Genomic DNA, 16,183 nt, shown 5'->3' with positions numbered 1-16,183 from the left:
GTTAATCTCAATGTATTTCACAAAAAGAAAAGCTTAAAAAAGAACTCAGGAAACTTAATAACTAAGAAGGAAAAAGATAGGAAATTAGTAATAGTAAAAGTTGATAGGCTTGCTGGTAAAGAAGGGTTTTAAGATCTATTTTAAAGTTCTGGTTGGAAATTGCTTGTCTGAGATGATGCTTTGCCTAGACTAGGGATGATATAATCTGATTTCCTTGCTCTGGTCAATACCAGTGAGTTGGTGGGAACTTCTGTGAAACTGTAGCTGAGTAACTGGTGCCTTCTTGAGGGAATGGGAATCTGTGAATGGAACTGTCTCCTTATTTTAAAAATATATCTTCTAACCAAGAGAGACTGTTTTTAACTAAGGGATTCTCTATACAGGAAATCAGAGTTTCCTATAAACAACAGAATGGCAAACTCTCTTAATAAGGTTCAAATAACTAGAATCTGGTGTTTATGGGTGACAGTAATCTGGACAAGCATGTCTTGCCTTTGGTGTCTCCTTTTTTCTCTTCTGTGTTCTTCCCCTTGTCTCTCTGTCTTTGTAATCTGTTTTCCTGGATTGTTGATGACTCTTAATGATTTACCTCTAACTTAATTAACCAGACAGTTCCTTTGATCAATGTGTGTCTGTACCCCTACAACTCCGCATACTGTACACCTTAGTTTCTTTCTTGCTTTAAAGCTTCTGAGATCTGCATGAATGTTTTAAGTAGATAGATGTTAACGACTATCTCTAAATTCTTAGACACTTCAATCCAATAGCCATAACAATTTACTGTACAATGCATTACCCTACACTGTACTGTTCAACAAATGAAACACAAAATAAATACATAGTAAATAAAATAAGATCATGTCACGACCAGGAATCAGAAACCTGTTACCAGAAAATGCTCTAACCAGTCCCCAGCACTGACTAATTCCACATAGCATAGCCTGTTGTTCTCATTGCCTTACTAATTCTGAACCTTTGGGTTTTGGATTTTTGCCTGCATAACGACTGTCTTTTGCCTAGCGATTTGGATTTTATGCCTAAAGTTTGGAGATCACCGCACAGGGTCCTGAAATACATTTTAGCAGCTCGTTTTAACAGATAATTGAGGTCTTTCCCTGACATAACTACATTACAGGTTAGTCACAATTTTTTAGCAGAAAAGCATGATGCAGAAGATGTAAGAGGATGAAGTAGAGCCTTATGTGACACAGGTTATAGGTGTCCCTGTATCAGGTCCACTCATAGCCTGCTTTGTCCAGGACTTAAACAGTCCATTTCTTTCACAGGCTCCCTATGCAGTATGTTTTGTCTCTTTAAATTGTCACCTGTTGAACATTGTGCTGAAGGGAAAAATGGTCCATTTAAATTCATTTAAACTTGCATTTAAAACCTAAGGATTTTGTGACAGACTACCCTTTAATGGTAGCTAAATGTTAGGAACTTACACACATGAACTCTCGACTTGACTTGACTGGATCTTTTGCACTGCGTCTGGACATATATCATTGTATTTAGCTACTTAAACTCTAATTTGGTCTGTAACTATATGGCTTTCTTAAACTTTTTGTACCTTACGAACAAGTAACAGTGGAATGAGACCTCAACTCTGTTGTGTCCATTTTGGCTGGTCTGCCACCTCTGTCTTGTTTTTTTACTGGTAAGCCAACACAGAAACACTTTGCCAGCTAAGGTTCTGATTCCCCTGGGCTAACAGGAACCGTTCACTCCCTGGATGCTCACATAAGGAAAACATGGCTTCACACAGGTCACCAATCCCCTAATAACTGATTGAGCACACATTCTCCCTGGGTATTTAGAGTATCTGTATGCCTCCCTCTGGTGTCCTGTTCATGTACTTGACTCTCCAGATCTAGTTGCCCTGCTACAGAGACGTAAAGAAAACTTAAACTGTTTTAATACAGTAAGTAGCCTCTTCAAGGCGGGAGATTTCAATTTTACTTAATTTCTGTTCCTTTGTTGTGGTAATATTGTAAAAAAGGCATTATTTCAGCTTTAATTACAATATTCATTTCTTTTTCACATATCCTCTGTTGGTGTTCCTAATATATTTTTACCTGTGCTTGTTACAGTTCATTATACTCTATAATATGTTGAACATCATCTTCATTTCTTTCTTAATGATTTTATAAAGTGCTTTATTTTATTTCAATGTCTGAACCACTGTTTCTGCACAGTTATGGTATTATGGTTTTTGATAGTTGTAAAAACTAATGGTTGTTTAGAAGGAGTCCTGAAGAGCTGTATTTTCTGACTGCAGAAAGTCCCTCAGAACTTCTGTAGGTTAAACTTCCTGCTTCATCTGCTCCTGCAGGAACTCCACTCTGACTCTGGCAGCCAGCTGCTAATCCTCAGTTAACTGGTCCCAGCTGCTGGAGCACATGTGTCCTTGTGGAGCTCTGAATCCTTGATCATGTAAACTCCACTGCTGCTTCAGCTGGGCTTCTTCAACCAGATTCTTCATTGGTACTTTCCCTTAAGCCTTCTTACCTTTAAAAAACCCTCATTAAGTTGAGCTCCTTCCCTCTGAGCTCAGTGCACACTGGGGTCCAGTTCTGCTCCCTTTTGTTGTTGCAACTGGTTCCCCATCTGAATTTCCACCCATCTTCTTCTTCCTCTTCTTTAGTGGGCTGCAGACTTTTGGCACCACCTCAGCCTCTCAAAATGACTAAATAAATAAAGCAAAATTATTCAGTTGGATATATAAGAATTATTTTATTATTATAGCCTCTGTGAATAGTGTTTTTTTTAACAGATTTACATACACATTAACATAATCTATATTTGATCTTACTACTATTTTAAGTAATTGTTACAGCTGGAACAGAAGCAACTGTGTTTGTATGTGTTACGACCCCAAGTGTCTAGGGGTAAAGGGGTGTAACATTTAGGATATTTTTTGGAAGCAGGTGGGTTCTGGTGAGGGACTAGGAAGCGTAATAACAAGGGTTGGTGCAAAAAGTGATAATTTTAAGGTGAATAAGTGACTGGATGTAATTGGACACGATAACACACAGCGTAAGGGAACTAGAGAACAAAGAAAAGAAAATAAACAAAATGGAGCTGGTTAAGAAAGTGAGGGAAAGCTAACCTGACTACAATAGAAAACCCGAAACACACGGTCTTCGGCATCTTCAACACCCTAACTAGCCTTCACTGACTACCCAAAACCATACAAGACAAACGGCACTCACCCGTTCTAAACTAGTGTGACTAATACAAAAATCAACTATGTGTGCAAAATGTACCCAACAACCTGAACTAACTTTATACACAAAAGTTCACACAAATACACAAGTGAACGCGAATACAAACGAGAGTAGACAAGTAACAGGGTACAAAAGAACACAGCAGTTGATACAATAACAAGTTTGGGAAAGGTAATAGCAAAATAAGGATAAACACAAACAAATGAAAGTACAAAGAGAAACAGAAACCAACAAAACAACAAAGCCGAAGCTATATGAAAATACACACACACAAAGCAAGCAAGCGAAGCGAAGCGAAGCGAAGCGAAGCCCAAAGCTGAGCGGGACCAAAGTCAAACAAAAGGCCTCTTCCTTCTGAAAACCTCCATGTTTTATACTGAATAAGATGAATTGTGATTGGTCGAGAAGCTAATTGAAGATTATGTCATATGGAAACAGTGGTGTAATGATGGACCAATGGGGGAGGGAGAGCAATAAAAGTCAGAAGTGTGGAACATAACAGCAAAAACACACATAGACCACACACTGGGATGTAACAGTATATGAAAGTAACTTTTAGAAAATACTCTTGCCACAATAACAAAGGCCATTGCTACTTATAAAGCCTTGATAAGTCTGCCCTTTACAAGAGTGGTATTCAAAATCCTACATACTGTAAGAGTTTATGAAATCCTAATTAGAAGATTAAGAATCCTGATTGTGAGTCAAAGTCCTACCCATGATTTTCCTTTTCCTCGTAGCACCAGAACACTGCCATAGATAGTGTACTGTATATCCTAACAATGTGACCCAACAATATGCAAGACACATTATTCCATGAATAAATAGAATGCTTATACAATATATTATAAAACCACCAACATCAACATAGCAGCTGCTTGTTTTTCAAACTTTATTTGAAAAACTAAACTGAAAATGCTAAGACCAAGCCTGTGTAGTAATACTGTACACCCCCAACAACCACATCACTGGTACAGCACACAGGTACTGTATGACTCACAATATTAGGTGATAAACAGTAGAAGCTCAGTTATATTCAGCACTGTATTACCAGTTACAACAGACACATATCTTAAAAAAAGCAAAAGTTATTAACTCTATTTCACACTCATGCATGAGATCATGATGTGTATTAACCATTCAGAACTACTGGCCTGTTTTTTTTTTGCCGGTTTTTAAATAAGACATGTTTTTAAAATTACTATGTATAATATATTTTCAAATAAAAAACAAAAATGAAATTGTTTTCTAATTGATGTACACATGACTACTAATGATTCTATAAACTGAATTTCATGATAAACAAAAAAATATAGTTACTGTACTGTATGACAAGTGCAGGAATTTACTAATGGGTGAACATATAATTGTTATTATTAAAACAAGATACACTGTATGTTAGACACAATGGTTTGTTAAGGGTTCACTGTGCCACCTGGCAGTTTTACAGAGTAGCGCAGTCCTGCATCAGATTATTTTTTTTTAAAAGATGTCGGTCGGTACCTTTCAACATACCGTGGCATTGTAGTATTGCAGTATCTTGCAGTATTAGGTTTTTGTCTATGATCGGTCCCAAATAATTTTAGTAATTGACATCTATTAAGTGAATTGAAGGGGGGGGGGGTGGGGGGGGCAGCATTTTTTCTGAAATCAATGTTCAGTTCTTTTGTTTTCAAAATATTTAATTCCAAAGATTTTTACCCAGTTACACCACTAGAGGTATCAGTATTCACATTGCCACGTGTGGTTCAAAATGCACGGTACAAACCCGTACTGCACAGAATTACCCACAAGTCACTGCGTTGTATCGTGGTACATGATTGGCTGGCCAAAATGACCGATAGGGGTACTCTTGGTTCATTGGTCGTTAGTGAAAAGATTTAATCATTTAATCTCTTTACTGTGCATGTTTTAATCCGCTTAGTATTGAATATATATATGGAATTTTACAACTAAAGGGAAATTTTAGTAGCTGAGCATAAAAAGAAGAGGAGCATAACACGTCTGATGGTCATAAACGATATTAATTTATAACGATAAGTCATTTATTAATAACAACAAATAATTTGAAGCTGCTACTATCGTTATTACTGATAATAAATATTATCGACACTATATTGAATTTGTTGGTATTTCTAAATATCATAATTTAATTAGGGAATATAATATGGAATCCCATATCTAAAGAAATTAATAATTATATTAATTTAAGGATTTAAATATATGTATTTATATAGCTGGTAGTATTACTGTATTCTACTTTCTTTGTAAACATGTTTTAATAACACCCAATTTGCAACGGGTGAGAAAGAGAGAAAAAAGTTACTCCTGTTTTTCTTATGGTCTGTAGCTCAAATCCTGCTTAACTAAAAATTAGACACAAGAAGAGTATTATTGGACAATATTGTGAGGCTAAAGAAATTAATAGCAATATTAATTAAAGGATCTAAATATATTGTAACGCATATGGCCGACATTACAGGTTGAACGAGCAAGCTTGCCAGCGAGGTGACATCACTTCCCTTCCCTGTGAATAGCAGGGACTTGAGCCGCTGGGCTGAGGGGGAGATCTCCCCTTGTATCATTCGCCAGATACATGGATCAAAACAGACTAAAAACTAAATGAAATACAAATGCATTATTACAGTGACTCGTTTTGTTTAAGATCACTTGTCCTGTTCTTCTTTTCTGTGCTTCCTTTTCTTAGCACCCAATAGCCACATCCTTTCAGAGGATGATGTGCTTTTACCAGTTGCAACTACATGATTTTAATTTTAAAACATTACAACATAGTTTGCAACACAAGTAAAAGGTCACTAGTAATGTTTCATTGCATGTTAGATATAATGAAATATTAATAAAATTGATCATCATGACATTTACTACTTTCCAAAATTATACAAACTGTATTCAGTTTAACAACATTAACAGCCTAGACTAGCACAGCAGTAACAGAAAGAGCCACTGAAGGCAATTTTTGACTGTGAATGTGTGTATTAAAACAATATGCTGCCTTGCACATTGAGGGTCCCTTGGTGATATCAGGGCTCTAAGCAGCTGTTTAGTTTGACTGTGCCCAGGGCTGGTCCTGTCTACAGGTACAGTAAACCCTCAGTTTGACAGGCTTCGCTTAACGGTCTGTGGATTAAACAGACAAAATCTGTTAAAGGGGAATTTTGTCTATAAAATCAGAAATTACTTACCTTTCCCTGCAATAATGGGGAAATGCACAAATATTAAAATAAGGTATATCAGGAATATCAATGGTGCATTATGCAGTAGGGGTAGGTCACTTGCTTGATAGGTTTCATATGCTTTAGTAAATCTTATACAGCACACTATATGACATGTTAAATACAGAGCTTGTACTGTATATTTACAAAAAAGGCATGGTGTTGATTGCAATTCTTAACAAAAGGTCAAATACAGAAAACAAATACATATAGTATAATCTATATCTAATCATGTTTTTGGGGTTGAAAAAAAGTCACAAAAGTCATTTCACAGACCTTTCCCCATATTAGTCTGTTAAACCCAGGATTTACTGTGTTCACTCAGATAGCCCTTGTTCTTGAATTTCATTGCAGTTGATTATATTTCTCCTATGTGTTACTTTATTTTTATCAAAGAAATAGATGTGTGATTCTAAAGGTGATTCAGTACACATGAGCTAATTTAGATTCTCTGCTACAAGCAGGTAGACTCTACTGTTTATTTGCTCAACATTTTGTAGAATATTTTTCACTTGGATGTTGAGGGTAGGATGTCAGGTCCAAACTATAAGGCAACAAAAGGTGACAATGTTTAAAGGGAGTTCTATAGACACTGTATATGTACTCTTGTAGTGTGTTTGCTGTGAACATTCTGTTGTTGTAGTATTACATTATTTATTGTGTTATGTGCAAATATTGCTTTTGATTTTATTGTACCAATTTCTAATTGTTCCTGTAAATTCAACAATCACCTCAATACAGTGAATAAATATTTTAAATAGTTTTAAGAATAGTGTATTGCAGTTAATAGCATGACACATTTTGCTTTTGCCACAACGGTCTGTCAACATCTTGAACTAATTTCCACTTAGCTTTCCGGTATCTATGGTAGGGCAAAACTAGTCTTTATTCAAATATCCTCTGTCTGGAAACTCTCCTCATGAGAGGGTGTGTCTGTGAGGCTGTGAGAGAGCAGAACATGACTATCAGAGGGACATTAAAAATGAGGAGCTGCTGCCTGGAGCTCCAGCTGGGACACTGATGGACTGTGTCTTTGATTCTGGACTTTATCTGTGTCCATCTGTTTTGATTGTGTCTCATACTTGCAAACGTAAACCTCAATAGCTGGTGACCCAGTAAGAGATCTGTCATCATATCACACTGTCAGGATTTCTCCTGCAGCCTCAGACTGTCTCTTTACTTTTGTGTTCTGTCTGTTTTAGGGTGGCTGCAGACACTGAAAGACAAACACAAGGAAGCTCTAAAGACGAAGTTTGAAGTTGTGGCTGAGGGAATTGCTAAACCAGGAGAGCAGACCCTCCTTGATAACATCTTTACACACGTGTGGATTACTGAGGGCAACTGTGTTGAGGTGAATCATGGACATGAAGTCAGACAGATAGAGACTGTCTCCAAAATCACAAAATCAAAGATCCACTCCATCAAGGGCAGCAATATTTTCAAGCCACTGCCAGGACAGACCAAACCCATCAGGAATGTACTAATGAAGGGAGTTGCTGGCATCGGGAAAACATTCTCTGTGCAAAAATTCATTCTTGACTGGGCTACTGGAAAAGACAACCAGGACTTTGACTTTATATTTTTTCTTCCATTCCGTGAATTAAACTTGATCAAATTAGAAATGAGTTTACAGGAACTGGTTCACTGTTTCTGTCCAGAGATAAAATCCTCTGATAATGTTTTAGATGGCCACAAAGTCCTGTTCATCTTTGATGGTCTAGATGAAAGCAGACATCCTTTGAACTTTAAAACAAACCAGATATGGTCTGATGTGAAAAAGCAAACTTCAGTGGATGTGTTGTTAACAAACCTCATTAAGAGGAACTTTCCTGTTAATTCTTCCATCTGGATCACTTCAAGACCGACAGCAACACATCTGATCCCTCCAGAGCTCATCAGCCGGGTGACAGAGGTCCAGGGGTTTGAACATCAGCAGAAGGAAGAGTACATCAGAAAGAAGTGTAAGAACAGAGCTCTAGCAGAGAAAATTGTTTTACATATAAAGACACTGAGGAGTCTTTACATTTTGTGCTATGTTCCTGTTTTCTGCTGGATTGTAGTAACTGTTCTGGAGCACACACTGGAAGAGAGCAGTGGGGCCAATCCAACAACACTGACAGATTTCTATACATACTTTCTGCTTGTCTTACTGACAGCAAAGCAACAAAAGAAAAAGAAAGAAACTGTCCTCAAAACAAATCAAGAAGTAATTCTGAAGCTGGGAAAGCTGGCATTTGAAAGTCTGGAGAAAAACATTATAGTGTTCTATGAAGAAGATCTGAATAAATATGGCATTGATCTCAACAGCTCTTCCCTTTACTCAGGGGTGTGGAAGGAAATATTTAAACAAGATTCAGTCTTGTTTCAGGAAAAGGTGTACTGCTTTTTACACTTGACTGTCCAGGAGTATTTTGCAGCTCTGTATGTTTTAGGTTCCCATCAAAACAGCAATATTAACCCACTGGAGGAAGGAAACCCACCAGCTTCCACACTGTTCCACTTGAATAAAGTTGCACTTAAAAAAGCCATCCGGAGCAGGACTTGTCACCTTGACCTGTTTGTCCGATTCTTTTTGGGGATGTTAATGAAGAACAACCAGGCGCATTTGAAGGGATTCCTGTCACACACACAAGATCACTCAGGTGACATACTGAAAACAGCAGAACACATCAAAAAACTCATTGGAGGAACTTCCTCTCCTGAAAGATGCATGAACCTTTTCCACTGCCTGAGTGAACTGAAGGATAAGTCTTTAATGGACGAGTTCAATGTGACTCTGGATAAAGTAAAACATTCAGAACAAAGACTCTCACCTTCCCAGTGTTCAGCACTCGCCTATTTCTCACTGCTGTCTGAGAAAGAGATTGATGTCTTCAACATGAGTAAATATGCTACATCAGAGGAGTGTGTACGGAGATTGCTACCTGTGGCAAAGATAACAAAAACCCTTAGGTAAGTACCTCGGATTTCCTTCACATACAGTACAAGGGCCAAACTGTCCCTGTGAGGTCTGCTGGCTGGTACTCAGTAAACAGATATATTAATCTCGTGCTCTAGCACACTTTTTATTTTTCAACATTAAATCCCATAATGAACTACTTTAACTTTTTTAAATTAGTTATTATTGATTCTACAGTGTAATGCGAAAATATAAAGCTACTGGCAGTTTGCCAAGTGAAAAGCCCACAATTCGAATTTCAGACACTCCAGCTGCAGGTGTCGGCCCAACAGCTCACCACAAGCCTGACTCCACTCAATTGGCTTGCAGCCTGGAGCACACAGTCAGAGACGTGGTGGTCAGTGTCTCAGTGCTGAAGCAGCTCAGATTCAAAAACCGTCAAGGCCAAGGTGACAGAGCTAGAGAACTGTAATAGAAGACAGAGGCTGCGGATCGTGGACTTGTCTGAGTCAATCAAGGGGTCTCATGTTACTCTTCCTTCTCTGAGTTTTATCTTTTTTGGAGCTTCTGGGGAAAGATCTACTTGAGCCCCCCGCTCTCATGTGCTCATGTGCACAGTCAAGGGCCTCACCCTGTCATCATGTGCTTTCACCTGTATGAAGTGAGGGAATCGGTGCTGATTTGTTTAGTTTATTTTATTGTCTAGTTTTATAGTTATGTGGATATTGTTCATTACATTATATCACTCTCCTTCACTGGCTAGTGTATTTTATATTATACCTTATACTGAATTGCAATTAATCAAATTAATACAGTCAACTTTGTGAGCTGGAATGTTGAAGGCTTAAATCATCCAGTAAAATTATTTAAGAATGAATGACAGGTTAAGGTAGGAATTGTATTCCTTCCAAAAACTTCTTCTTATGTCTGACCAATTTATGTTTGTGGGAATTGCACAAGTCAGACTTGCTACAGGCTGAAGCAGGCAAGGACTGTACAGAAGCAGCCACTATACCACACTGCAGTACACTGCCCACAGAAACATCACTGGACAAAGAATATAGATAGCACTTATAATGTGTTAGACATTAGTGAAAACATTAGCTTTATTTAATCTGTTGTTAAACGCACCTAATGTAGAATATTTATATGGATTCATGTAATAAAAGGGAAATTTTGGTAGCTGAAAATAACAAGTTTCTTAATGTTTTTGACAATATTAATTTATTATTTTAAATATATTTATATAGATGGTAGTGGTAGTGTATTGTACGTTCTTCATGTGCATCGGCATGGAATTGTTTAACTCGGTGATTTGTGGTTATTTTGGAAATATTTTGACGTGCTTGTTTTAAATACATTTTGCTGTGGTTATTGTTGTAATGGAATTGAAAGACTTGTGAACTGAGTGATGTTTTGGTTGATTGGTAGAATTTTCACCTGTGAACCAGAAGCTCCAGGGATCAGGTCATGCCCAATACATCAGTGCTTTTAATTAATAGACTCTTTCTTCGATAGTAAAATACAATAAGGTGTACTATATTGACTTATTATTTTTATATATCACAGTTAAACATTAAAATAGTATACTAATAAATGAATAATGTAAGTTAGTTAGCAAAATGTGAATAATGTGAGTGAAAACTAGTTCTACCAGATGTTCAGAGAGAGAGTCAGAGAATTTAAAGATGCCCTTGAACAGAAATCACAATTGAGGTTTTTAAATGCCTGTTTTTAATATTAATTATTAAAGCCACTACACATAATATATTTTTAAATAAGTGATATCTAATATAAGAGAGAGGAATTAATAAGACAAAAATTACAAACTGTTTTAATGTTGTGCTACAATCTCGCTTGTTCCCCTTCTTCTCCACTTTGATTATGAGGATGCTGGGACCCCTGCAGGTTGAGAAATGTGGGAAAGTGGAGGAGGGGTGCGACAGGCAAAACATGAAAAAAGAGGATTTGATATCATGAGAATTTCAGTGAGACAGGTCATGCTGTAATATGCGTGGACAGTTTAAACTGAATAGCAGTTCTTTTCAGTGTAGCAACATGAGCATGCTTAAACTTAAACAATCTTTAACCAACAAATTTGAAATCTTTTAATACAGAAGTTATTAACCTATTTCATACTCACATGCGATTTGGGGAAGGGTGTGCCCAGCAAGTGTTTAATGAGCATCAGGAGTCTATTTCGCAAAGTGAGACTACTCAACCAAATAGCTTTAGTAAATTGACAAAAGTCTGTACTTTCAGGTTTCATACAACAAGATCAAATTGTATTTGGTTAAGTAATTACAATAGCTCTTGGAATTCATGTATAAACTGGCTTCATCACTATGTTCTCCTTCCCACTGATAGCTGATGTGTGGAGAGCATACTGTCACTTTGGCTGCCTTTGCATTATCAAGTGGTTGCTACACAATGGTCCTGGTGGAGGATAGTCTCCATTATCTGTAAGTGCTTTGAGTGGAGTGTCCCTACTGCAGTTCAGTCCGTTTTGAAACTCTTAAGATGTATCAGTTTGCTTCCATTCATACGGTAGGTAATTTGTTTTCCTGCGGGAAAAATGTGGAAGAGCAGGAGAGGAAGCATGAGAAAGGTGCAGTCCACTGCTGTAAGTCATAGAAATGTTAGTCAGTGAAATACAATGTTATTTTAAGCCATTGTGTCTAATATATTTTATAATGAAAATCTTTAACTCATTCTCTAATAATGTCAACAGAGTACACATTAAATATTATTTTTATTTATTTTATATATCAGTCTGTTAAATATTCACATTACATTCACAATCTCTTAAGCCTTTTGCAGATGGCTGCCAAGTTTCACTCTATTGTGTCACCATTTGTACATATGATGAGAATGATACAGCTCTGTGAAAGTTGCCCCCCCCAAATGAAACAAACGATGAAACCCACCACGTTTGTTAATGCTCTGTTAGTGCTGTTTTATGCCACTAAATGTAGTGTATGTGATGTTTTCGTTTTCAAGATATAGCACCTTTTTCATGGGTGTGATGTCACTCAGCTCCCCTAAAATGCTGCAAGGAACCGAACAGGTCTTATTGATTAGTGCTGTGTTTGTGCCATTGAAAGTAGCTTTCTAGATGCTTTTATCCCCAAGACATAGTGCCTTAATTTTGGGTAATTATATGATTATGTATGACAATCTTGAGTGGTAGCAACACATTCTGGGCAGTTCAGGCACTGAATTACTGATTGAGAGTATAACAATGTTTTTAATTTTCTGTCTGTCTGGCCTTTGACAGATATTTTGCATTTGAATACCAGTATTTTCTTTGTGTCTATGTGAACAGTAAATTTAAATAATCTCCAATATCATACTATAACCGCAAGAGTTGTCATTTCAGCCTAAAAAGCAAATGTTAACAATTGCATTTTCTAAAAAAATTGCTTTTACTGTCATGTCATAATACTTTGTAGCTGTCAGTGCCAGTATTTCTTTAAACCGAAGAAGTAATCAGTTTTTCATTGTGTCCTTTTTAAATAGGCAATTCAAAAAACATCTAAATGCTTCAACTCGTCTTTTGATTTATGTATTTAAAAAAGTTACAATGAGCAACTTCCCCCATTAAAAGACCATTGTTGTACTTTCTGTAGTATGTAAAGCAAATACATAAATGTGGAATTGTACCAGGAAATTGGATTATATATTTTTGTATGATCACTTTATGTACTACATTAAATAGCACTGGAAAGACTACCACATCATATATATAGACCACTAATACTTGAAAATATTTTTGTTAATTAAAGAACATTTGAAGAGTGACTTCTGTATAGTATTTGAATTGGAACATTTGTAAAATGATGCATCTGCCAGTTCAATCATTTTCTAACTGCTTTATCTAGTACAGGGTTGTGGGGAGCTGGAGCTTATCCTGGCCGGCAACTGGCACAAAGCAGGAACAACCTGGACGAGATGCCAGTCCGTTGCAGAGCACACACAGATACAAACATGCACACATTCTCACCAGGACTCATTTCCCAGAAGCCAATTAAACTACCAGTATGTCTTTGAACTGTTGAAGGAGATGGGAACACCGAGGGGAAACCCATGTTAACACGGGGAAAACATGTAAATGGCACACCAGGAACTGAACCCTTTCAATTGAGCTACCTTAAATGACACAAACAGTCACAAATGGAGCAGTAACGAATGAGATCGGTTCAGGTCTACACTTTGTTGGGGGGGGGGGGGGGGGCTGAGTGATGTAACCCATCCCCTGTAAAAATAAGAAACTAGACATTGGAAATGGAAGGAGCACAAACACTAGTGCCGGATCATCTAGGTGATGCCACCTTGTGTCAGAGAGGCAAAAGGTAGCTGGACCCAGTTACTCTGTGACCTGCATGGGGAACTCCATAGATGTCTGAGCTGGATATGCCTGGAGTCTGTCCTGGGAAAGTAGAAGTTTGTGTCCAAGCATGAAGGTGGCTGGTGAGCCGCCAGCTCTATGGCGAGCTGTGTGGCCATGTGGTGGAGCAGTGTATGGAAGAGTTCAAGTTCAATGGAAATTGATTCAGTGAGCTCATACAATTAAAGAATGCAATACAAATATACAACAAATTCAATAACAGAATGCATCCACTCAGCATATTCACAAAACATCCTAAACTCACACCAGTAATACAATAATAACAGTGAGATAAGTAACAGTGGGGCCTAATAGAGCCATGCAAAAATATCAGAGTTGAAATGCGAATATATGCATCTCACAGCCTCCAAATAGGTGCTGTTATAGACCTAGTAGTCCTTGTCTTAATAGACCTAATCTACTTGTCAGAGGGGAGAGAAGTAGATAGAGGTTGGTCAGTGTGGGAAGGGTTAGCAAGGATCTTCAGAGCTTTGCATTTCAGAGTGAGTCCACAGAAGGAAGGTGACATCCTATAGTTTTGAAAGTGATATACACTACTCTCTCTACCTGCTTCTTGTCCTGGGCAGAAGTGTTGCCGTACCGCATAGTGATGCAGAAGGCCAAAACACTCTTGATGACAGATCTCTGTAAAAGAGGTTTAATGCTTCCTGTGACACTCCAAACGTCTTTAACTGTCTCAGGAAGAAGAGCCTGTGGTGAGCTTTCTTGACCATAACGGGTGTGTTGACCTCCCATTGTTTGTGATGAGGCATGCGAAAGCAGTGTTATCAGCTTTTTGACTGAACCTTAATGTGAAATAGTCATTTGTGTTCAGATAGTAAAGCATAAGTGATCAGACACAACCCTGAGGAGTTCCTGTGCTCAGAGTGAGAGCCTTAAAAATAGTACCTTCAGCTTCACCAGCTGCTTCCTATCAGAAAGGAAATCCAGTAGTCAATAGCATAGAGTCTGATCAATACCCACATCTGCTAGCTTATCTAAAAGCTTGAGAGGGGTGATCGTGTTAAAAGCAGAACTGCAGTCAATAAAGAGGACCTGGCTGCTTCTAGATGTTGAAATATGTGATGGAGCCCCAGGGAGACTGCATCCTCCACTGACCTGTTTGCTCTGTAGGCTAACTAGCCTTGGGTCCACGTGCAATTTAGACAGGAAGTTGGCTATAAGTCATTCCAAAACTTTCAGAATACTGATCTGTAGTTATTGAGGCAGCTCACACTGAATTTCTTAGGTACTGGTATTAATAATAATCTTAAAGCAATGTGGTACCTTAGCCTGTTTAAGGGATCAATTGAAAATACCAGTAAACATAAGAGCAAGCTGAGTGGCATGATATTTTGGTATAGCTCAACCAAGACTCAAACTCAGCGGACACAGACTGCAGCCCATTGTCGGCGGTTATGGCCTAGTGGGCAAAGAGGGAATCCAGGAAGTCAGTGACCGCTTCAATAGTGACCGATAGAGATGGGGACACTATACTGTAAAAAGGCACTCTACTTCAGATGGGAGGTTAAACCAAGGTCCTGACTCTCTGTGGTCATAAACAATCCCAAGGCATTTCTCAAAAAGAGTAGTCCTGGCCAAATTTCCCCCTGGCCTTTACCCATCATGGCCTCCTAATAACCCCAATCTCTGAACAGGGTTCATCACTCTGCTCTCCTCCCCACTGAGAGCTGCAGTGTGGGGAGTGTACTTGTGCACTATGGCTGCCATTGCTATATAAAAAGCGCTATATAAGTGTAAGGAATTATCTTCTGGAAACAGCTGAGGTAGAAGCTAAGTACAAAAGGCACCCTGGTGTAGCAGAGGACATCAGCACGAATGATGAAAGCTGAGGTTCCAACTTTAAGGGTGTAGAGTAACCTGAAGTGAATTTTGTGAAAACAAAGAAGCTGGAGAATTGTGTGGTGAGCTCCTCCACTGTGGGGATTGGGTACTTGTCTGGTATAACAGCTTTGTTCACTGCGCTCAGGTCCACACAGATTCACAGGCCTCCTGTCTTCCTCCTGGCCGCTATCAGATTGGATACCCATGGGGAGGCATCAACCAGTTCAGGTGTTTGGTGTCGAGGAGGGGCTGGAGAGGCAGAGAGGCAGCCGACACTCTGAATGTCACCAATGTTATATCATGAACCAGGCACAGACTATATAAATACATTTGGCATACAGTATAATGTTATAGTGGTCTTTGAGGTCCTAGGCTTGCTTGGCTGTGTCAGTGTGTCTTTGTGCAGGTGTGCTCTATTGAAGTACAGTATGATGTGACTGTGGTCAGAGAGAGGAGTTTGTGGTCAGACAGTGAAGGTGCTTATAGCAGAGGGGTCCAGCTGACCATAGTTGACCACACTGCTGCCCAGAGCTGAGCTATAACCAAACCTTTCTAAAAAGTCCCGTTTGGTCCTTCCATTGATGATGTACAA

General features: G+C 38.3%; 1 protein-coding gene across 50 annotated transcripts in view; it reads left to right on the top strand.

Annotated features, from left to right (window-relative positions):
* LOC148647083 (NACHT, LRR and PYD domains-containing protein 3-like) overlaps positions 1 to 16,183 on the top strand; it is a 1,669,284-nt gene that overhangs the window by 711,566 nt on the left and 941,535 nt on the right. For 33 of the 50 annotated variants that reach the window (XM_088609278.1, XM_088609271.1, XM_088609269.1 and 30 more), the window contains one exon: positions 7,663 to 9,412. The exons of the other annotated variants lie outside the window; for them this stretch is intronic. In XM_088609278.1, coding sequence (XP_088465404.1) covers positions 7,663 to 9,412 — 1,750 coding nt within the window. The remainder of the gene's footprint in view (positions 1 to 7,662; positions 9,413 to 16,183) is intronic. 50 annotated transcript variants of the gene reach the window in all.

This window comes from Lepisosteus platostomus, chromosome 16 (genome assembly GCF_059453375.1).
Source record: "Lepisosteus platostomus isolate fLepPlt1 chromosome 16, fLepPlt1.hap1, whole genome shotgun sequence".
NCBI lineage: Eukaryota > Metazoa > Chordata > Actinopteri > Semionotiformes > Lepisosteidae > Lepisosteus > Lepisosteus platostomus.
Note: the sequence above shows the minus strand (reverse complement) of the source record. Positions and strands in the feature narration are given on the sequence as shown.